The 22,930-nt window shown below is 47.7% G+C and overlaps 1 protein-coding gene across 1 annotated transcript in view; it reads left to right on the top strand.

Annotated features, from left to right (window-relative positions):
* Nucleotides 1-890: 890 nt before the first annotated feature.
* The window catches only part of LOC119100721 (gonadotropin-releasing hormone receptor), an 88,908-nt gene continuing 66,868 nt past the window's right edge, over nucleotides 891-22,930 (top strand). The window contains exons 1-3 of the mRNA XM_037223811.1: nucleotides 891-1,175; nucleotides 15,137-15,285; nucleotides 19,055-19,160. Of these exons, the coding sequence (XP_037079706.1) occupies nucleotides 909-1,175; nucleotides 15,137-15,285; nucleotides 19,055-19,160 (522 nt within the window). The 5' untranslated portion in view covers nucleotides 891-908. The remainder of the gene's footprint in view (nucleotides 1,176-15,136; nucleotides 15,286-19,054; nucleotides 19,161-22,930) is intronic.

The following is a 22,930-nucleotide window of genomic DNA, read 5'->3' as shown; positions in this document are numbered from 1 at the left end:
CTGACTGGCAGCCGGCGCTTCCCTCCGGGTGACAGTAAGAACCTGACTGACAGCCGGCGCTTCCCTCCGGGTGACAGTAAGTACCTGACTGACAGTAAGGCCATAGTCTTGTAAATGTGTGCATATAAAGCTGAGAAGGTTATATTATCAGGGAAATTTGACCACTGACCCGGCATGGTGCGGTCAAACAACGGCATACCAACACAAGACACTTAACCAATTGCAAGGTCTTATTAACACCATTTCATTGTTTTCTTTTCTCCACGAGGCTCTAGCTTTCGTGGTTTTGCAACGGCAGACGGAGGGAGGGGCCTCGCATCGACCCCTGTCCTATCAGCCCGAGTCATAAAAAAGCAGTGAAGATCAAGTCGAGGGTAAATTTGAAGGCACCTGAAGTAAAGGCGTTTTCCTTTAAAATGATTTTGATCGAGTGGATTGCCTTGTCAGCAACATAGCGACACGTCAGCTTCACGCTGTCCAATATGCGTAAGAGGTCATGATCGTTCGCCCCCGATAAAGCTAACATCATGAGGCTGTCATCAATGACAATACACAACGGAGCCTCAGTAATCGCGTGATTGCTTCCAATATTTGAAAGCCGTGCTGCTAATGATGAAACGCACTGGACACGGCTGCGCAAAACCACGGACGTAATTTCCGCGCCGGTCGCAGCTAACGGAGAAAACCACGCGCAGCTCCTCCCCACCCCGTATTCCTGCAGTTACCGCGACATTTCCGTGCATCCGCCGTGCATAAACATCGAGCAGCGGGCGCGCTGACCGTCACGCGGTGCGCACCGCCCGCCGGCGCAGGCCGCGCCGTCCCGCGGAGCGGTGGAGGGGGTATCGGACCGGCGCGCTGCCGTCGGCAGTCCACAGGCCACCGTCGTCCGCTCCGAGCGCACGATCATGGACGTCAGCGACCCCACCGCGCCGCCGGGGTCAGAGGTCACCACGGAGGTCAGCGGCGAGCGCGACCCTGCGGCGAACAGCACTGAGTGGCCTGCGGCACTGCTGTTTCAGGAGAAACATGTGGTCGGCATCGTTGCGAACTCGTTGATGTTTGTGATCTCGGCGCCGGCGAACATCAGCGTCATCCTGACGCTGCTGCGGAAGCGGCGGCGGATGAAGCGGCTGAACCTGATGCTGCTGCACCTGGCCATCGCGGATCTAATCGTGAGTGCCGGGGCCGTCACCAGGATTATGCATCCTAGGGACTAGCCGGTGATTTGGGGCTCCGAACTGGCCATCTGCGGGGCCACTATTTGGCTAATAAATCGCGCACATTATGGAGTTAATGCCATTACCACGGGACGTGCTATGCCATCGCCGTGCCTTCAGGGCGCCACGGACGACCCTGACCCCTATTGGCGACGCCCATGACCAGAGGCGTACGCAGGGAGAGAAGAGGGGAGGGGTATGATTACCCTTAGGCTCGCATTTTGTTCTGTAGCACCGTACGCAACTCCTTCGGTTCTCTTACGATGAATGCTCGTTAGGTTCTCCCCACACCAAGGAGCTCCTCGCTGCGGCTCTGCTCAGGACCACGCCTGAGCCCGCTCCTCGGAAAAGCGGATTTGGTCGTGAGTCGGTTTACAGCTACCATTGGGAGTGAACTAAGCCCTTCGTAGAGTCACGCTACACTTTGTGGAGTGGTCCGGCATATGGTTTCCGGGCTATGAAATCAACGAGGTGTTAAATGTGGTGTTCCATTCATCAGTATGCGGGGCTCTCTGGGCATTTGCGATTAGAAGATTGCAATTTTGATAAATTTGATGTGTGCGTTTTTAAGCAGTTTTATTCTGAATTCGTGAGCTAACCAGGAGCTATCTGCAGACTTTGCACTGGCTTCCTTGCAATTTAAACGCATACGATAAATATTTGATGACTGCGTCTCGAACACCTAAGTGGCAAATCAAGCAATGTTTGAAATAAGCTTTCAGGGCTCTTAGTGCCCGGTACTCAGTCAAAACATAACGAACATTTTATCTCCGTAAAATTTTTATGTTTTTTATCATCGTTTGCAGCAGGTTTCCTATTGAAGGAATGGCAGAGTGAAGCAGAAAGCTAAGCGAACAAACGCGTTGGATGTAGTTGACAGGAAGCAAGGAATTGTAAACATCTAAATACTAAGAGTTTTACACCGCCAAACAAACTCTACAACACCTAATCGCGCCGAGAGATCAACACGCATACTTATTGTAAGCAAGTTAACGTACGTTTCGTTAACAGGTAAACCAAATCATCATCCTTTCCTTTCCAAAAATGTCCTTTAAATGCAGTGTTCCATTTATATGATATTGAATGAAACATCAGATATAATGAACTAAGATCACGTACAACTTTTAGTATGCTCTTAAGTGGAAAAGGCTGTCGTATACAACACAATTTTTCATTTAAGTAAATATGTTCCTCAATTTGCCGTCGTATGATTATATCATACCAATTGCGCATCAACCACTGTAACGTAGCCTGCACAACATTGATTGCGAGCCAATTGACAGTCGTGAAATCGGGAAATCGTGCTCATGAAGGCCAGATATGAACGACTCGACGCTTATATTTTTCTTGGCCTTGGTAGCCATGTGGCTGATGGAATGACAGGATTTGGATTACGTTATTATTGCGTCATGGATGCCTGGGATGTCCTTGAAAAAGTCTTCACGAGAAAGTCTGCACATCTTCGCCGGCGTGTAGTTCAGAAACTAGAAACGTTTAAGCGTTAATAAGGGCAGAGTTGTGAACTGCACCGAATAATCTTCAAGATGGCTATTCCAGTTCAAATACCCATACACGTGTGGAACAATCCTTTTGATCAAGTCAGGCGTCGTATAGCTTAACTAGGGCGACTCCTTGCGCGCCGTGGGACGGGCGAGGCCATAATAGGTTACACAGCAGTTAATACAGCAAATCCCCCCCCCCCCACAGCTAGGGGAATTTATGACCTGCCCTTCGCTTGTGCATGGTATGTGTGGACAAATCTTGTGCCAAATATGGCGAATATGATTATATATGCTTGAACGTGCACCTGTACCGACCTTGGGTTACTTGCGGTCGCTCCCCCGGTTTATGCATTACGTTGGAGCGATACCAGCAGAGGGCAACGCATTCCAGCAAATAAGATTTGGCAGGTGGATTAATATCATGAAGCTCGGTCAGACTTTTTGGATGGTCAGCAGCGGTCTTAGAGCCCACGGGCGCTACACGGACAGAGTTTGAGGCACACTTCCTTGCTTTGGGCGTTACCGTTCTTCTTACCCTCGGAGCGTACCTTCGGACTTCAGGATCGTTCTTTGAACCATTGGCGGCGGTGTTTGCTACTGGGTGCCGTTTTTTATTGAAGCAAAATGTACTGTTTATACTTCGTAATCATTTAAGTGTTCTTTTCATGCGTGTGTTTCATCTTAGTCAGACACTGGCAGATCAGGGATCGCCGTTCCGGACGGGCCATAACACTTTCCGAAAGCCAAAAACCGCGCCTTTTTGGTTTCCAATCCAAACCGTTTAACTTTCCCGGTCGTAAACTATTGAAAACAATTTTTTTGGAACACCGATAACATTTTTGTCGCATCCGTTCTGATTGTTTCATCAACGCTGCATCAACAGCAGCTGTTTTCTGTACGAAGTGTGCATAAAATGCAGTTAGTACATAACATGAACAAATTATATGTTGTAAATGCAGCATATCATTGAAATAGCTGACACCGCACTTAAATTGCTCTAAAAAAAAGCTCGAATAACGCCGGAACCGATGGTAGTTGCATTTCGCTGATTTCAGAAAAAAATGTGTTACTTAAAGCTGGCCACAATTACGAGGACTTTTGAAACATTTTATCAGGTCGACCGGACTTTGTTGATAACCAGGGGTGTTCGACGAACGCAAAAGAGATGTCAGCAAATTCGGAGATCATGCTGATTGACCTAAAGTCATTTCCTAAATAATGACTATGCAAGAATTTGTAACGTTTAACACGCTGGCACTACCGCGCAATGACACCTTCGTAAAAGGCAAGCGGGTAAAACTGCCCCGGTAACCGCAATATGTTTCGGCGCAAACGAGAGAAAATTAAAGATATAAGGTAGAGGGTATTTCATATTGGAAGTTTGCTTGGTTTTAAGTATCAAGCTCAAGAACAGACGCTACTCTCGAGATATGACAGTAGCGGCACTGATGAACCGGTCCCGTGGGGACGCTTTTATGTCAACGGACATTCCGGCTGCTGCCAATGCTGAGGTCGGAACCTAAGATTACCTTGCTTTAGAATATTTTTGTTGTTTACCCGTACCCGGCTAGGGGGGGGGGGGGAAGAGGGAGAAGGGGAGAGTTGGCTTCCCCCTTCGGTTTTTCTAGTACAGGTTGAAAAAAACGCTCGCAGCCCCACACGATTTTCAGTAAATTTGGCATCCTTTTGTGAAAATTTGAAGCTTTGTGATATCGAGATCAGTGACGTAGGTGAGGTCACCGAGATCCACCTCTAAAAGAGTTGGACCACACATAACTTTTTGTGGGTCATTTGCCATCGCTCACACCTGCCTTAGTAATAGAACACGATAGCGCTTACAGCATGTGTATTCCGGATTTTTTGGAGCAGGCGAGGTCAGTGGCCCGGAACTGTGACAACTTTTGCTATTTTTGGTAAGTAATGCAAAGTTGTACGCATTTTTGTGTAATTTTGGTCATTGTATATGAGTGAAAGAGTACTAACTCACGTGCAAAACCATCACGTAACCACAGAGCACATCACCTTGGTCCAGGCTATGACCTACCTCCATGGATGCCTTCTGCAAAAAACATGCTGTGCTCAAAATGTGTAGATTTATGACGCCAATTTGGATACAGAATTCAAATACTCCACTGAAAGCATGTTCTTACTCATTCTCATGCATCATGACGTCACGATAGGCTGCATGAGGACGTGCAAGGCCATATGATGTCTATGCCATCCAAGGTCAATGACGTGTGTTGTTAGTGACGGAGAGGCTAAATGACTGAGCGCGACGCGTGTGACCACCTCCTTATCGTATTCGTGAAACTGATAAACATGCAACTTTATCTTTCGTCGTGTCTGCTCCCAATTTGTTACCAACGCATTGCCAAGCGTCGAAGAGACTATGTATGATATGTACAATAGCTATGTAATCTTGAGTATCCGTCGATGTACAACGTTATTTCTAACCACCGAAAAGCATTGCACTGGTCACTTAGACATAGCTCTAGCACTTCAAGTTTTGTTCAGTTGGATGCTCTATAGTTTTGACCCAAGTTTACCTCAGCTGACGTCTAGGCCCGCCATAAACAATATATTTTTTGTGTTTTGATTTTGTTTCTGCTTGCACAGCTGTGCACCTGCTAAAATAAACTTAGTCCGAGGCACGTTGTGAAAATATCATTATTGTAGGCTCCTGGTAGACCAATTTGGATGATGACCCAATTTGACCTGATCATTTTAATCAATAAAATCTTGGAATGAACTTCCCACAGTCCTAATGCCTATTTCCGTGCCTTCAATATCCGTATTGACGTGGTAATGTAGCTTTTAAGGTGCATCTACCGAACGATCGTTTTTTCACCTTTCGTGACGTCTGGCGACCTCACATTTAAGTTAAGAACAAAAACTTGTGCATTCATCATTTCAAAACAGTACCGTTTGTTTTTCGCATGCGGTACCCGGAAGCTTAAAATCCCAGGGGAAGTCAACTTCCCCCGACCGGCCACGGTTGTCTCAAAACCCCGTCCGGGCACTGGTCAAGTTCGTAAAATACTGGGCAAAAGAATGCCTTTATGGCACGGTAGTCGTTAGTCCAGATTTTATGCACAATGTGACTGCGCGATGATAAACAATGCGAAGGCAAAAATTCTGGACGGATTCTGAATCGGGTCCCGTGCTGAACACAATTTGTTGTCACCACTCTGAACCCACTACCCCAACACTGCAACGACATAGGCGAACTGGGTCTGCCTCGGATTCGTATTCAAATAACACGAAAGGGTCTTCCCGTGGCGTGCGACTCCACGACTCGGCCGTTTTGCAACCAGGCTGATAGCATTAGGCCAGCGGATGGACGGCCCTCTTTGGCGACCATACACGGACATTAATTCCGGAGGGCGAGGCCACCTCCACGCCTTTCGCCACATCACGAGTGCGGGCAGCACAACTAACTGATCTACCGAGACCTGGCTTCGATGCTGGGTGTGCTTGCACGGTGGTATACATCCCTTTTAGCAGCATTTTACGCGTTGCATTCACCGGGTTCGTAGAAAGACAATGTCTGTAGACTGTCACTTCAGTATTTGTTATTTGTCAGCAGATATGACATGTGACCTGGAAAACAACCACGCCTAGCTATGTTGGGATAAATGCGTGACACTATTAAAAGGAATACCGGTATTGTTTCTAACAATCCTTACGCTTTTCGGGCCAACATTATCGTGAATATCGTTGTACGGTATGGCGCAGTAAATCATAAGTGTGCCTCTCAATGAGCTAAAGAGGAGCGTAATAATCATTCATACAATTATTTTCCAGAAAATGTGTCTTTTCAGTTTTACGTGCTAATATTTCCGAAATCACGTCGTGTTACAACATGCAAGACACACAGACGCGTTCCTTTTCACAGGCACAGACACAGCACAGAACATATTTTGTCGGTTATAAGCACAATTTTATGATGTAGGCTTCCGCTAATGTGACAGAGCCGCCTCCCTGCTCGTGATCGACGGGTTCGTCGGCTGCTGCCCGCCGCCTGCGCCGGTCCCCCACCCTGGCAGGGCGAGGGTCAATGTATGATATTTGGGTGCATAGATGGAGTTAACGAACAAGTGGGCGATTTAATCAGTTGTGCGTCAATGCGCCCGTTGCTCCTCTGGCGTGCGGTGCGGACGGCAGCGGCTGCACCTGCCTCGCGAACTGCAGAGGCTGCGGCGGTCCGGCGGGCGGCAGTGGTCATCGATGTCCCATGCAGGGCCGCCTGGTGCAAATCTGCATCTCGTCTGTTGCGCCCGCGGTTGAGTTCCCTGTTTATGGCACAGGTCCTTAGTCGAGCGGTTATTGAGTTAACTAAGTTCAAGGGAAATACGTGAATTAAGCCCAAGCAGATCCAGGTGTTTGAGCGAACCTTCATTGATTTCGGATGAGCATAAATCTCCCTTATTTTCGCTCTCCATGTTGACGCGCCAGGTCGTTGCCTCAGAGCCATTAAAGCGAATGAACATACATCAACCCTCAATGATTAATAGGCGTGTTTAAATGCAAATCGATGTTGTCTGAAGATCATCCAAACTGAAACTTTGCATGCTGCACGCCTGTGCTCTTATTTCAATTCGAGAACGTTCGTGCTCGCTAACGCGTGGCATCTGTGAGATTCGATAACTTCAAACTTCCAACAATTACACCGTCAAGTATATGTGTTACTCTTCTTATGCACGCTCGTTAACGTTCGTCAGCCTGAAGCAAGAATTAGGACAACTCTAAGCTGCTCTTAATGGTAAGAAAACATCCAGTTCGTATTTTGCCTATCGCCGGGTGCCTCCGTAGCCGTTGGTTCTACCCGTTACTTGTGACCCTGCCAGTCTGACCTCTGCCAGTCGCATTTCCTAGTTCTGACATTGACCGAAACAAACGCTGCCATCGCCACGTGAACGGATATGCGACTGCTTATGGGAATTCTAGGCTTTTTACTCCTGCCCTGACGCTGCCTTGTCTTATTCCTTGGCTCGAAATACTTATGATGACCAATCGTTTTTGATTTCCTTCACGTCTGCCGTTTAATTTTAATTTAATTTTCATCATCGCTCAGCTCAACGATGACATTACACCTCAAACGCACGCAACTGATAAAGTGAACATAAAGTAAACGCAAGTCGAAGTCAACCAAAGTGAAGATTACAGGGAAGAACACACTCGGCAGCGGCGCAGCGTCCAGGCACCAGCAAGCCGCCGGCACCAGCAAGCCGCACGTCCACCAGCAAGCCGCACCAGCAAGCCGTCGGCACGAGGACGAGCTAAAGTACGAGTCAGCCTGGAAGCGGCGAACGAGCTTTGTCGGAGGTAACCCCCAGGCCGTCCCGAGCAGGTTCTCGAGCCGCACCTGCTCTCCCGCGCCCGCGCGGGCGAGCGGGTGCACGTGGAGCGATTGGTTGTTTAGATTAGGGCCCTTTGGATAACAAATGATCGTTTGAGAACGTGGTTCCCCACCGCGGTCACCAGCGCCACCTGTCGGCGATCGCTCTCTCCGTCATGGCCGGAGGTCGCACTCGACGTGTGTCCACGGCGTCGCCGAGCGCCGCGGGCGGGCCGTGGCGGGCGCTCGCAGCAGCGCTGCAGCCGTCGCGGTCCAGCAGAGTCGAGACGAGGCTGCGCACGTCCGGCAGTCGGTGCATGCACGTGCATGGTCACCACCTCTCTGCGGCCAGGCGCATGTGAGGAGGGCGGCCACGACCCTGGTGGGCCGGCCGGCTTCGCCCCTGGCGCCGTTGGTCGTTGAGCAGGCCGCTGGGTCTTGTCAGCAACCGCGCGTCGAGACAGAGGTCCTTTATTTTCCGGCAATTGAGTGTCCATACGGGCCTGTGCGTCTGCCGCACATCCCCTGGATGATTGCGACTGACGAGGCGGAATAGCTGTCTTCAGCGTCGCGTCGGCGATTGCCGTGACCCTGTAATTCAGGTCATCGATATGTCCAGTAGGATGTGGTTGCATTCGTTTCATGAACCTGAAAACAAGATTCGGTCGCTATGCATGACGATATTCAACGACAAGAGATGCATAGTTGAGGTGCTGAATTTGTTAAATGCACTTCATATTTATTGTCCAGTTGCAGGAAAAGATTATCTTTGGAGGTAACGCGTTCCAAACATGTTTGCTTTTAGATTTCACATGTTGGTGCACGAAGTCGTTGCGAGGAAATATCAACTTGGGTGGCCCGAAGGTCTCTGGTTCAAACGATTGAAACAAACGTAGCCTTAAAAACAAAAATGAAGAAAGATAGATGGTTATGTTGGTGGATGAAAATAAATATCGTGATCACTGTGCCACTAAGACCGAAAAACTGTCTCGGCTTTTGCTGCAGGTTATAGAATCCAGGCAAATCATTACGGCAAAAGCATAAGGTGCCTTCTTAATCGACGCTGGTTTAAATGATTAATTTCACATCTATTAGTTTTGTTCTGTTATTCAACATTGACATAAGAAATGTCCCAATACGGGAAATGTCACATGTCATCTTACCATACCGTCTTCACAGGCATTGGCATAAACCTAAGTAAAAACTTTCTTTTTCTGACGGTATAACGCGAACAACGACTGTGGATGGGTCGAAATGCCCACCTGACACTCAGATGATCACTGGAACGCATGCACAAGCCATACAATGAAATCACCAAGGAAAGCTCAACATGGTAGCAGTTCGCCGACGCAATCAGGCATTTTTATCAGAATTGACAATGTGCAAAAGTAAGGTTGTTAAATACCATATAATCTATCTAATCGTCTCCCACTTGTCGCATTTGCTGTTGCCAGTGCTTCCTTACAAGAGTGCACTTAAAAAGCAAGAAAACGAATATCAGCACGCACACATGTGCTCAACGCCTAAAACTCTCAGAAGACCCACAGCAGTGGCCAAACAAGCTGCTACATCTTGACAAAGTTAGGTGCTGATTGGTGTTAGCCGATTCCAAACGGCAATAACCGCTAACGAATTTACACGTTTCGCAAATTTTGGCAATAACTGACACAGCGTCCGGTACAGTTTTTATTCAGCACAACTTTGGCCAGCTGGATGTAGCAATGACACTGATCGTCTGGCGCAGAATTAGACATTGTCCCTGTATTTGTGCCCGGTTGCATTGCTGAGGAACCTAATTCCAAGGTAGCGAATGGGACCATTTATGGAGTAATGCAGACTTGAATTGTGTAATAGGAGCTGTACGACGAAATACAAATACATCCCTGCTGGAACTTACCGTTGTTAAGGTCTTAACGACAACATTTGGTTTTCCCTGTTACTCCACTTTTCACGCATTATCAAGCAAGTAACCAGTTTCAGCCCGTGTCGAATCAGACGATTGTGGAAAGAGCTATAATGTGTCGTAGACGTAAAATGTCGAGTAAAAGCATATCGGGAAATGAAGAAGGTTCTTTCAAAAGGAACCTACCGTCTTTGTCACGGCTTCACTGTCAAAAATGTTGCTTCGTTCTCAATAACTACACTTCAAATACCTTTTTAGTTGGCATCCAGCCAGAATTCTGTAGAGTAAGGCTAATGTAAAAAGAATTTTAGTAACCTATTTGTAAACTAATTAGAATACTAGTCCAGGCCACGCGTGGCCACAGGCTCATTGCCGCCGGACACATACCCAAATATAGCACAAATGAACCAATTACCCCGTCTGGAAAACGCCAGCCCGATTACCCAGCCCAGTGTGCCGCAGCTTCCTCGTGCCGTAATGAGGCGCCACGTTCTCGTTATCGGGAGAAAATGAGTCGCGGCCGGGGGCAAATTCGTCCTCCGCACTGGTGTCTAATGTAACGTGCTGCGCTCTCCGGGGAGCTGAGCACCCAGCCTTTACTACGCGATACAAAATGAGCCTTTATATTCCTTGATGGAACGCTTACACATTTATGCCGAACTTCGGTTTGTTTCTAGAGAGACGGGTATGTTGGACCAAGTTGTGAATGCAACAGTTGGGAAAAATAGCTGTATTACATCACACCATGAGCGAACGAACATGTGAAAGTGACTGAAAGGTGTAACCAAATTCACACGACACCGCCACCTAACAGATCTCCGACCGGTCCTACCAATGCATAGGCGCGCCTGCAGTCGACCGGAAGGCGGTAACGCCACCTTTCCTGAAATTAATCTCGAATGCGAGGCGCTCTGGCTTAGATCAAGAGATACTGAACCATGAGCACCAGACAGACGCGCAGTCATGGTCATTGTGCCCATTAATACATCGAACAAAACAATAGCGTACTTCCAAATGCCGTGGATATTGCCAACACTAAATCATCACGCGTCCATGGTTTTCGTCAGTTACAATTGCCAGACCAGGCCCGGCTAATGCCGAACCAATTTTCAATTTCTTTGCTCGTCGCATGTCATAAAAGGCATGGTATTTGAGCTAAATTGGCTTAGCGTTGGCCAATGGCCATGTGCCGAGTCGTGGATTGGGGACAACCGGACTGGCATTTTGCGGCCCCGTCACGGTGTGCATGGGTTAGTGCGATGTTTGGGCTACGTAAGTCATGGCGCAACCTCCAATTATGATTACGTAATGGTCTCGTTATTGAAGACCCATCTGGCAGCTACAACAGCCATGAATGTAGCCTTCTCAGACTGTCTCCGTGGGCCTGCAGATGCGCACCGCAATATATCACCGGCCTTAGATCGTGGCGCTCGTAGCTACCACGTGGCCAGTGGCCGGCGGCATTTCGCTCGCGGTTTACTTTACGACGGTATCGACCAGACCAGACGGGCGACTGCGGTGAGTGTTCCTCAGTCACCGCTATCTCGGTGCCGGTCGGGCAAACCGTGCGGAACAAAGTCCTCAAATAAAGAGGTGAGTTGGGTGACTCCTCGCCGAGATGATGTGAGTGCGTTCATTACACTTACTGAGCCCGAATTCCTTCAGCCTTCCCCCCCCCCCCACATGAATGGGTTTCAGCTGACATGCTGATCTCTGGGGGGAGGGGGGGGGGAGAGCGTCAACACGTCACTTGAAGGGTCTCTGAGCGTAACACACCCCACTGAGCCCCACTTCCTGTCTACATGTTCTCTGAAATTCAGCATGCCCTTAGATGATTGTGAAAAAAGTATTTCTGGCCCTGGATCGATCCCTGTTGCGTATCTGGAGTGAAATGATGTGCAAACAAATAAACAACATGGACACTTTTGGGAATCTTTAGTACGCAGTTAGTTAAACCGTTCAAGCGTGTGCCCACGGCGTAGGGTTATACTGGTAACAGACTGCTTCCAATATCAAACTGCCATTGGAATAGATATTTCCGTGAATTTATCAACTTTCAACCTAATGTGTCGCACATTGGCAACCATGGTACGGCAAGGATACACGACAGCGCTAGAGACGTGTTATGCGCGAATTCAACTTCCGCTCGCCCCGAAGGTGAAGAGATGAATCCAAGCCCATACTCAACTCATTGCTAATCCTTCTTTCAGGTGGAGGAAAAGGGGAGGGGAAATGGAACCTCTGGAATGTCCAAAAACCATAAGGTGCAACATCCTGAAGCAAGGTAGCGTTTCTGGAACATACATTTCACTTTAGCCATCACAGTTTGAGCTCCCCGTTAATTAAAGAGAGTATTCCAAGCAGCATTTTGTGGTTCTGTTTCCGTGCAATTCCTTTAATTATACCAACATTTTCGAAGTAAGACTGATCACGTTTAGTGCGATATAAAATGCGTGTGAACTGTCAGGGCAGTTATATTGCAAAACCCCGTTTTTGGTACTTACGGTAATTTCTAGAAAAGCAGCAGTACAGAAGAGTTCGGGTAGTTATCTTACCATGCTACCTAAGCAAAGTTACCTGCGTTCGATGGACACTGTACGCATTTTGTAGTAATGGCTGCTAGAAGGCGACATTAAAACAATGCAAGCAATTTTACCCCGTGAGCATATATGCAAGGCTGCACATACATGGACGGGACCGGGCAATTACGGCGGGTGGCCGAAACGGAAAAACATGAGAACTGCAGCCGTCGAGCAATAAGATAAGGTAAAACCTCATCTTGACCGCGAGGAGGGGCGCAGCCAGGGATGAAGAAGAGTGGGAGGCGCAGCCAGTGGTGGGGAGCGAGAGGCCCGTCCCTCAGGGCCGCCACTTAAGGCCCTCATTTTTCTTTCTTCACCACAGATGGCTGCTGACAAAAAGCAAAAAATTGGTGTAATCCGTTTGTACCGAACCTTCCCCGTGTAGAAAATCTTGGATGCGTCCCTCATTGTGAACATTGTGTATATTGACCGCAATAGTATTTCATAGAAGTACGATGCGCATAAGGCGGACTGTGCTGGGCAGTTTAGCCACGGTTTTATCGAGTAGAACAAGGCATATTCAATAACTTATGGTAAAATATTGCGCCAACATATCGTTCATTATAATTTTGTACTTAAACGGAAAACAAATGAAGAACGTTTGCGGTTCCCTCCGTCCATATAGGGCCCACAGCTATTGGTGGACATCGATCCTGTCGGACGGTAATTTGTGCATTCCAACTTGGGCTGGCAGCCGTGACAGGCATTATTAGAAAACCAAAGTGCTGGTTAACGACAAATTCAGCATCTAATATGGGTGGCGACCAGGGCACAAGGTGCCACCATTTTACCGAAAGCAAAGCTTGATGCTGGAAAATTCCTGCCTTACCTTAGCCTCTTCGTACATGGACATTGCGCTATTTCGTCTCACTTGGATCTGCCCTTGCACCAACCCTCTCTGTGTCATGAGTTGTCATGCACTTTGGGAGCCGAGTAACAGAGACTAAATTCTGGGCGCACTCTTATCGCAATCTGTAGCTTAGAGGGAGTGATTCACATTTGAAAATATTAAAGTAACTATGAAATTCGATGAAACAAGCTCAATTATAGCTGTTGGTGTGCTTTTAAGTAGAAAAGACCGCTCTTGGCAGCATAATTCTCTGTTTAGTTTATATGCCCCTCAATGTGTCATGATTCGAGTACGTCATCGTACCTTGCACAACCTTGATTGAGAGCCCTTTGACGGCCATTTTATCTGGAAATCGCGCTCATGAACGCCAGGTGTGAAGGCCTCGACAATAATATTTTTCTTTGCCTCAATCACCGCACGGCTTATGGAATGACGGGATTTGAATGACGCTATTGTGACGTCATGAACACCAAGGTGACTTCGGAATACTCTTCTCGTCCCGATATACCTTTCCCATTTTCGCGGGTGCATGGTTCAGAAACTAGAGGGGCTTGCGTCTTACGAAGGCCTTTTAAATGTGGTTTTTCATAGCAGCCTTTCAGTGATGTAAAACAGAGCTGGACAGGGCAGCTGGCTAGAAAACATATCGCTTAACTCGCGCAAACATTTTTAATGAGGCTTCCACAGATCGCACAACGCTCCAAAGCTTCTTATCAGTTACTTGATATGCTCCCCAAACTTGCTGAACAAAGGCAGAGTGGGGAGGAACTGTCGTGGAGGAATTCTTGTACCAATTTTCGGTGTGCTACGGGTCTCATTATGCCCATAGCTACAATATAACGTTATACGCAACATTTCAACATGACACTACATGCCTCCCACAACGTAAGATACGCGAAGTTAGGTGACAGAACCGTCAAGGGTAATGCAATTCAAAACCATGAACTTTTCACCGCACTTCATTTCGTATGGTCTAGATTTTCAGCAGCGCGTCCCAATCCAAGCGTTGCAATCGCCAGCGGCAGCTGCGCGGGGCCCGGCTGCCCCCACCGCGGTCTGCGGAGCTCTGGCCAGCTTCAGCAGCCCGGGGCAGGCCAGACGCGCCGGCTACCTCTGTAATGTACGAGTGTCATATTCCCGCAGCTGCTCGAGACATCACAGCACAGCGCCGCAGCCGTGTGGTATATTAGCGCTCGGGCGCCGCAGCCATGTATTAAGGCGCAGCCGTGTGCGCGCTGCAGCAGCCGGACAGCGCCGGACAGCATCGCAGACGGCCGGGCAGCGCCGGACAATCCCGCAGGCAGCCGGACAGCGACGGACAGCACCGCAGACAGCGCCGCAGACAGCCGGACAGCGCCGCAGCCGTGTGTTATATTACCGCTCGGGCACCGCAGTCATGTATTAAGGCGCAGCCGTGTGCACGCTGCAGCAGCCGGACAGCGCCGGACAGCACCGCAGACAACCGGGCAGCGTCGGACAATGCCGCAGACAGCCGGACAGTGCCGGACAGCACTACAAACAGCCGGACAGCGCCGGACAGCGCCGCAGACAGCCGGACACGCCGCAGACCGGCGGACAGCGCCGCAGCCATAGGTTACACTAGCGCTTACGCGGAGAACAATCGTGATTTCTGGTGCGCCCTTCCCAATGGGCCAGCGCCACGCGATTAGTGCCACCCCAGCACAGTATGTCGAGGTGATCTGCTCGCGCCGCCTGACCGCTCGCGACCCGTGCGTTTCAGGTGACCTGCATCCTGATGCCGCTGGAGGTCGGCTGGTCGGCAACAGTCCAGTGGCTGGGCGGCGAGCTGCTCTGTCGCCTGCTGGCCTTCTTGAAGGTGTTCGGCCTCTACCTGTCCAACTTTGTCCTGGTCTGCATCAGCATCGACCGGTTAGTGCGCTCTGCGTACCAGACTGCGTCGGTGATGCTTCGGTGCGCTGAGTCGATGACCATCGGGTGCTCCTCTCGATGCTCCCTTCTTCTGACCCACGTGCTCCTCTCGGTGCTCCCCACTTTTCACCCGGACGCTCCTCTCTGTGTTCCGTATTTGCATAGCTCATGGTCGTGGATATCGGCTTTTAACCAGACGTCGCCTAAATGTCACTAATTCCTAAAGTCTGTTTGTCTTCTTCTTTTTCTCGTCCCATCACTATTGCAGCATTTGGCAACGACGCCAGGTTCACACGTAGTTTATGCGCGAGTAGTTAGAGTAGGCATTACTCTATATGAGCTCGTTTGTGGCAATTTCTTCGGTCACTATGCTGTAACTTTGCAGTCAAATGAAGTCAAGCAAGTTAGGACTTGGGACCGCTACGTTTTCTAAGGAAAGGATCGCGCGTGATCATGTCTGGTCTTAAGGAGGTCGAGATCATCAAACAATTGTGAGATTATCTTGATAGTTGCACTAAAAATAAGAGTCAAAACTACCCCAGGCGGCAAAATTCTCCAAGGGGGCGATGAAGGTCAATTAAGTAAGTGACCTTTCCTGAACTCAAAGCAAGATGTCCGGCGACGTCCTCGTGGTCACGCAACTTGAAGTGAGTGGTCCAAAGCTAACCATTAACGCAATTTTCAAGAAAAATGTCCAGTTTTGACATTGATCTGATGTTTAGGTTTGGTCTGGTTTGATTTAGATGACCCGACTTGGGAAAAGCCACCAAAAATAATACCATTGGAATTCAAGGTGGTACAGATAGTTCAGTAGAAAACCTCTTTGGATGGTATTTTTTGCGAGGAATAGGCGTTATTTGTCACTCTTGAGCAACATGTATCTGGCATGACCTTGAAAATGTGATAAAGGATCATCAGCCGTCAAGGTCAGAGGCTTCAAATTGTCATATCATGTAGAGCAATATGAACCCAGCTGTCATCGATCCTAGCACCGCGCTCAAAACTGCTCCGACAGTTCTTACGGAAAACCCTTAATAGGCGGCGTCCGTGGCCCCCTCGTATGGGGGAGGGAGGGGGAGAGGGGGGGGGGCATATCGAGCAGGACGCGTAGAACACTGTGAAGCTGGTAGAAAGTATGTGAGCCTGCTCATGGCTTGACATATGTGTAATACGATATGCAGTTAATTCAGCGAGCCATCTTGTTAAAAACATTAGGCTTGTGTTGGAGTGGCAGGGCCCTTTATTGGACTTGGAGCTGGCTGGTAGCCACGTCTAGCACACCCCTGTGCGTCATTTGTATACGACCTCTCCCGTCATGAAAACATTACATGGTCTACAGGGAATTCTGGACAGTGACTGTTGCCACCGCTATCGGCGTGTTCCGTTTGACTTTACGTGACTGACATGCTGAGCACATGGACGTGGGGGCTCAAAGCGACTTTAATGGGAGATGAACGGTCCGTGTGACGCGCATCAATGAATTGGATGGTTTGACGTGACTGTGGCATTCTGAAGAGGGTCGCGCGTTGCAGCAATATGCAAGCGACAGGCATCCAGAGTTCGCTTGGGATGCATTGTTGCGAGACAAATTCCTTGACTCCATGTCATGTGGAGACCGATTTCGTCCCTTTTTTCCATCTTACCGGCAAACGTTCAGCTAGAGCGACGACACGTGAGAGCACTTCCTGGCCATGAATCGGACAAATTCGGACAAACTTTTGCACGTTCTTTATCGTCCACTGGTGGCTCCAAGCCCGATTTATGGAACCCCTTGCATGGTCAGGACAAATCACGGCCCTCACAGAGCATACAATCACATGGCGCCTTCTATTGCTACAAGACAATGTTTGTCATGATTTGGTATCGTCAGATACACTACGAATCAACATAAAGCATGTGTTGGAGACTGGACTGCCATAGCCGGCTGCACAGGATATGCCAGCAAGACAGCGCCGCGACGAACATACGCTGGTTTCGATGCTGAAATCAGTGTATGTTTACTCGCATGCTAGCTGTTAACTAGACATGCATATTGTACGACATGCATTCGATAATGAATGCGCAAATACTGCCAAGGCCGATAGATGGGGTGACAAGGGCAGATCCAGAGAAATGCACAAGGGGCCCGATAGCTCATTTGTCCTATCTGGGCAATTTCGAACCGGTTGTTTATTGACCAGGAGCTGGTCATGACGTGTTAGCAGAGATTAGATCATGCAGGGGCAATGTGCCAGATCACAGGGCACCAAGCCGATGCTCCAAAAGTGGAGATGTCGAGATGTCTGGTAGAGCAACAGTTGTCATTATTTGCATGAATTTCAACGCCACACCCAGCAGCATTTGACCCTTCAAACTTCCTTTATCCTACAGCTGCAACTGAGCCAGAATGTTGAGAGAGAGAGGTATAAGCACAATTTGGGGAATGTGAATCCGTGCTTTTTTATGTAACAGTTTTTTTTCTCGGCATCTACAGTTTGCGTTATCCCGTTTTATTGATGTTTGACGTTTCTCTGATGACGAATCCAAGGCGTCTTTTATGTGACCATTTTGCCTTAATTTAGCCCGAATATCAAAGTCCAAGAAAATCCAGCGCGTTCCATGCTCATGTTCAAATCTATTTCACTTTTTGCCAACCTGATACCTCACATAACGTTTTTTGAAAGTTTGGACTTCAAAGCAAGGTCAGTTCATCTTCCAGATTTTGCCTTATAAATGATCCAATGGGCCCCGAGATCCCAAAGGAATGAGGACAAAACGGCCCTCTCCCTTCTTGCTAAACTGAGAATTCACATGAAGTTTTTAGAAAGCACTAACATAGGAATTAAGTCACGAGACATTACTGTCAGTCTCATTCGCTGTGCATAACCAGGGGAAAGAAGAGACAAATGCATACATATTTCGGTTAGATGCCTTTATGGAAAGGAATATAAGCAGCATTTTCAAAATTATTGCAGTCCATTGATTTTGAATTTAGTATTCATGCTTGTTTTGATAAAGGAATGTTGCCGATAGATCGAATACACCTGTCTTTCATTCCTCCTGTTTATTCGAGGAAGAATAAGGCTAACAGTCCTGTCTTATTTATGTGCACACTGTTCCTGACAAGTGCAATTAGGGGCTTACGTAATTTCAAAACAAAGTCGGCCCACGTCCAAGATTTCGCCTCTAAGATGATCCGATGGGTTCCGAGATCCCGAGAGGAGGTGCAAAACAGCCACCCAATTAGAATTTGGAAAAAGTCTGTCCATGAAAAGAGGGTAAACGGTAACGATATGTGGTGCAGGCGAAACGGTATAATGGAAAATCTGTTTCTAATAGAGTGCATGTCATAGTGGTAGCAAATGTTCGGTTGCTCTTCGCCCTCTATCATTGGAGGGGAATCCATGCGTAGTAAAGGGGCAGGCAGTTTGTGTTTTTGGAGTGTGAATGGTGTTTTCTTGAGCAATGAAACGGGGACTGGTGACATCGCGCCAAAATCATCGTTTTGTTTATAAACAAACTCAATATTTACTGCTGATTTTGAGTCTCTTATACCATCACGGTTTCCCTGATTATGCTGCCAACTGTGCAATATCTAAACTTCTTCTCGAAGGTGGCATGTTTAATCCAGGAGTGTATCAGATTTGACCGGTGCCGAGTGCTCGAGCGACGCTACCTTATTCTCATATTCCCATCTCAGGTATCGTGAGTTCGCACAGTGACTGGTGCAGGCCCGCGGCACTTCAGCTAATGTGACGTCAACCGCTTACTCTGTGACCGATGACGTCAGGTACTGTGCCGTGGTCCGGCCGATGGCGCTGCTTGGCACGGCCAACCGCTGCAAGCGCACGCTCTCCGCCGCCTGGCTCCTCTCGGCCGTCTGCAGCTTTCCTCAGGTGAGAGCTGTCTTGCAGGCCAGCTATCCTCTCATCACGTTGCAGCCTCGCCCGGTCAGTAACGGCCCCAGTGCAGGGATAAAAGCAGGGCAGAGTTGATTAGATTAGAGTATGGAAACGCTCAAGAGCAGGGGAGAGTAGCAGATGGGTAAGGAGGTAAGGAGAACGCACTCCTCCCATGCAGGAGAGAGCCCAGAATCTGGGCGGAGCAGTGGCCCAAACTCTGGTCAGAGGAGGCGCGTCTTTGCGTCTTCGAGCTCCAAAGGATAGGTTTAGCAGGGGTGAAGCGGAAGGAGAAAAACAGGAGATAGCTGAAGCGCATCAAATGTAAATGACTATGTATGTTTGGTTAAGAAGCATGCCTTGCAATGTTTAAACATAGGCGCACTTAGAATTAGTCGAAGGTGCCACTGTGTGAAGGGGAAACCATGGTGCCTCGATTACTGGATACAATTATCCGATTTGAAACGATGATACTTTTGTTTCAAATCGTGCAATGCAGCGACAACTTATGACTGCTGCTGACGGCCTCACCATTTATGCTTGAAATGGGCGCGATGAGTGTAAACTATAGGCTACTGCACGTGCATCCGAATGCATTGTTGATGGCCCCAAATAGCAAAGTTAGAACCACATGAGATTGATAATCAATAAGCCTTTAGGATCATAAATGAATCAACCGGCCCCAATGAATTGGAACGAGCTTAAAACTGTCCAAGGACATTAATCGAATCAAACATTAAAATTTCGCATGCTTCATTTTCTGCTGTAGGTTAAATTTAAGTGATCTATGGGATTGGATGAGATAATTATGGACGAATATGGGTGACTTTCGAATACAGATAGGACAGTGCTAATAGGCCTATTCCTCGTAGACTGATCAGAAGAATGGAGAAGTAGATTATTGACATTTCGAATGCACGCCTTTATCAAAACATGCAGCCGGAATAGGTAGCGCATCCGCCAGCCACAACAGACCCAACACAGGAGATGTTTTGATAAAGGTATTAAGGAATGAAGGCAATTATTTTTTAACAAACACAACGTTTTGGTAAAGACATGTAGCCGAAATGTGAATCCATCTATCTCTCCATTCTTCTGATTATTCTTCGAGGAATAAGGCTTTTAGTACTGTCTTATCTATATGCATAGTGCTCTTCACAAATAAGCAGCAGATTACGTGAATTTGTAATACCATGAATTGATGCGGATGATTATCAAACATTTTGGCTGTCTTGGATCGGATCATATCGGATTTGAAATTCGAGATTTGGGAATAAAGGAAAACTTTTCGGCGTTCCAGTGAGGGGGCTAAAAGGCGGACGAGTTTCGTTTAAAAACGTTATGTTTGGATTCTTTTGGATCGTGGAAAATGAATGCATCAAAAGTTTATCTTATGGTTTAAGTGATAAGAATAATTTTGTACCACCGGACAAAAACATTTCAACTTATGAAGCACGTACCAACGCTCTTAGTCATATCGCATCACTTTTCTTAAAACTACCAGCCTAAAAGGGTATGTTTTAAATTTATAGATATTAAACCACGCATCGGATTTGACAAAACAACTCACTTAGAATTACTGGTGTGCCTTGTAAGTGGAAAATACTGCTCTATACAGCACAATTTTCTGTTTGATAAGTGTGTTTCTCAATGCGTCATGGTTTGATTACGTCATCATACGTTGCATAACATTGATTGCGAGCCAAATGACGGTCGTTATATCTAGAAATCGCACTCACAAACGCCACATATAAACACCTTCTCGACTATTTTTATTTTGCATTGATCGTCGCACCGCTTATGGAGTGACAAGATTTAAATGACGTCATCATCACGTCGTGAATGCCAAGATGACTTGAAATACTCTCCCCGATATACCATTCCCCGTTTTCGGGGGTGCGTAGCTCAGAAATTAGAGTGACTTAGGTCTTAAGATGGGCAGGATTGTGAACTGCACCGAAAGCTCTGCAAGCTGGGCACTTCAGCGCAAAACTACATGCAAATATGGAACACTTCCTGTAAGGTCGAAAGCCATCATGCTGACAGCAACTGCGATCCTGATATTTTTTAGCTCCACGAACGCTGCTTTCGCAGTGATGAACCCATAACCACGCCGCATACCTAGATTAACGGGCATGTTTTTCCGTAAAAACTGCGCCTCATCTTTATATTAGCCGTTTTCACGATGGATTACGTTGCAGAACTTAGGAACTGTTTGGAAAGGCCTCCCTGGATCAGCAGAGGCTAGGTACTCAACCGGATCAGGAGAGGCCAGGTACCCAACCGGGTTGGGAGAGGTCAGATACCAGAGCGGGTCAGGAAAGGTCAACCGCTACCACGGGACAGGAGTGGTCAGTCAGCTGGAAAGAGTGGCTCCTGTGTCAGTTCTGAAAAGATTAGCCTCTGCGCCAGCCCTGTAAAGACTGGCCGCTAGGCCAGCTATGATGCCGCCGGCCGCTACGCTGACCCTGGTGAGACTGGCCGCTGAGCCATCCCTAGTAAGACTGGGCGCTGCGCCAGCTCTGGTAAGACTGGCCGCTGGGCCAGCCCTGGTAAGACCGGCCGCTGGGCCAGCCCTAGTAAGACCGGCCGCTGCGCCAGCTCTGGTAAGACTGGCCGCTGGGCCAGCTGTGATGCTGCAGGCCGCTGCATTGGCTTGAGTCATGCCTGGTCTGATGCTTCCAGGCTGGTCCTGACCTAGTGATGCGAAACTCTGTAGGTAAATTAACAGCATTCAAGCCAGGTGCTGCGAAGTAAATGATAGTAACGATAACAACACCTTACTTAAGATCACTTCTCCTCCGATATTATATATTAGTTATCAAGTTGGCTAGGATGTAGGCAGTGGATCGTCAGTCAAGGGTTCATTAAACTAAGTGATGTAAGTTTGCATGTACGTTGAGAAAATAGCGTGGCGACATCATTGCCAGGGAGATGAAACAACTTCGAAGCGACTTAAAGAGACCCTTGCTTTCTATCCGATGACATAATAATGTTATCAGAAATATACTAGCATCAATATAGACCAAATTACTTCACCAGAGGAAAACATTTTGAACGTATCGTAACAGCGTGTAAGAACGAGAGAGAAAAACTCATATGTGAACACCATCTTCGGCAAAACATGGCTGACGATTTATGTGGTTGGATTGATTGTTTTATGCGGTTTTGTAATAACGGCTTAATACCTATGCGGTTTCGTAATAAAGACTTAACACCTCATCAATACACGTCCGTTTCTTTCCATCGAGTCGAATCTCAGATTAGATGTTAAATGCGTCCCACCGCAAGGGATAGTTCCGGTCGCTTGAATCCATGTTACGTTGGCATCTTGATATTGTTATATCCGATATCTGGCGTCTTCGCATTTTCATATGCAGTGTCCACAATGATTCCGACATTTTCGGCTCAGATGTGGTTTAAAATCGTAACGAATAAATGCTAATACAGTCGTTGTATTTCAACCGATACCAACAGGACTTAACAAGGGTGAATAAAGCTATCGATTTACAGGATTTGATGGGCAACAAATATTGGAATTTTGACCATCCGTTTGGTGAGGAATTTGCGACAATTGCAGCAACTTGCAACAGAATGTTCCAGTTAGACGATACGTAAAACTCAGCATTGGTCTGAATTGCTAGCGCTTGCAGCGTAAGTTTGTGTGGAGCACATGTCGAGGCATTCACATTTCGCTATATGAGCAAGTTGAGTTACACAATGATGCCAAACATGGTAGCTTTAATCAAGATAGATTTCAACAGATG

The sequence above is a fragment of the Pollicipes pollicipes genome, unplaced genomic scaffold (genome assembly GCF_011947565.3).
Source record: "Pollicipes pollicipes isolate AB1234 unplaced genomic scaffold, Ppol_2.1 Scaffold_4881;HRSCAF=5763_pilon_pilon_pilon, whole genome shotgun sequence".
Classification (NCBI taxonomy): domain Eukaryota; kingdom Metazoa; phylum Arthropoda; class Thecostraca; order Pollicipedomorpha; family Pollicipedidae; genus Pollicipes; species Pollicipes pollicipes.
Note: the sequence above shows the minus strand (reverse complement) of the source record. Positions and strands in the feature narration are given on the sequence as shown.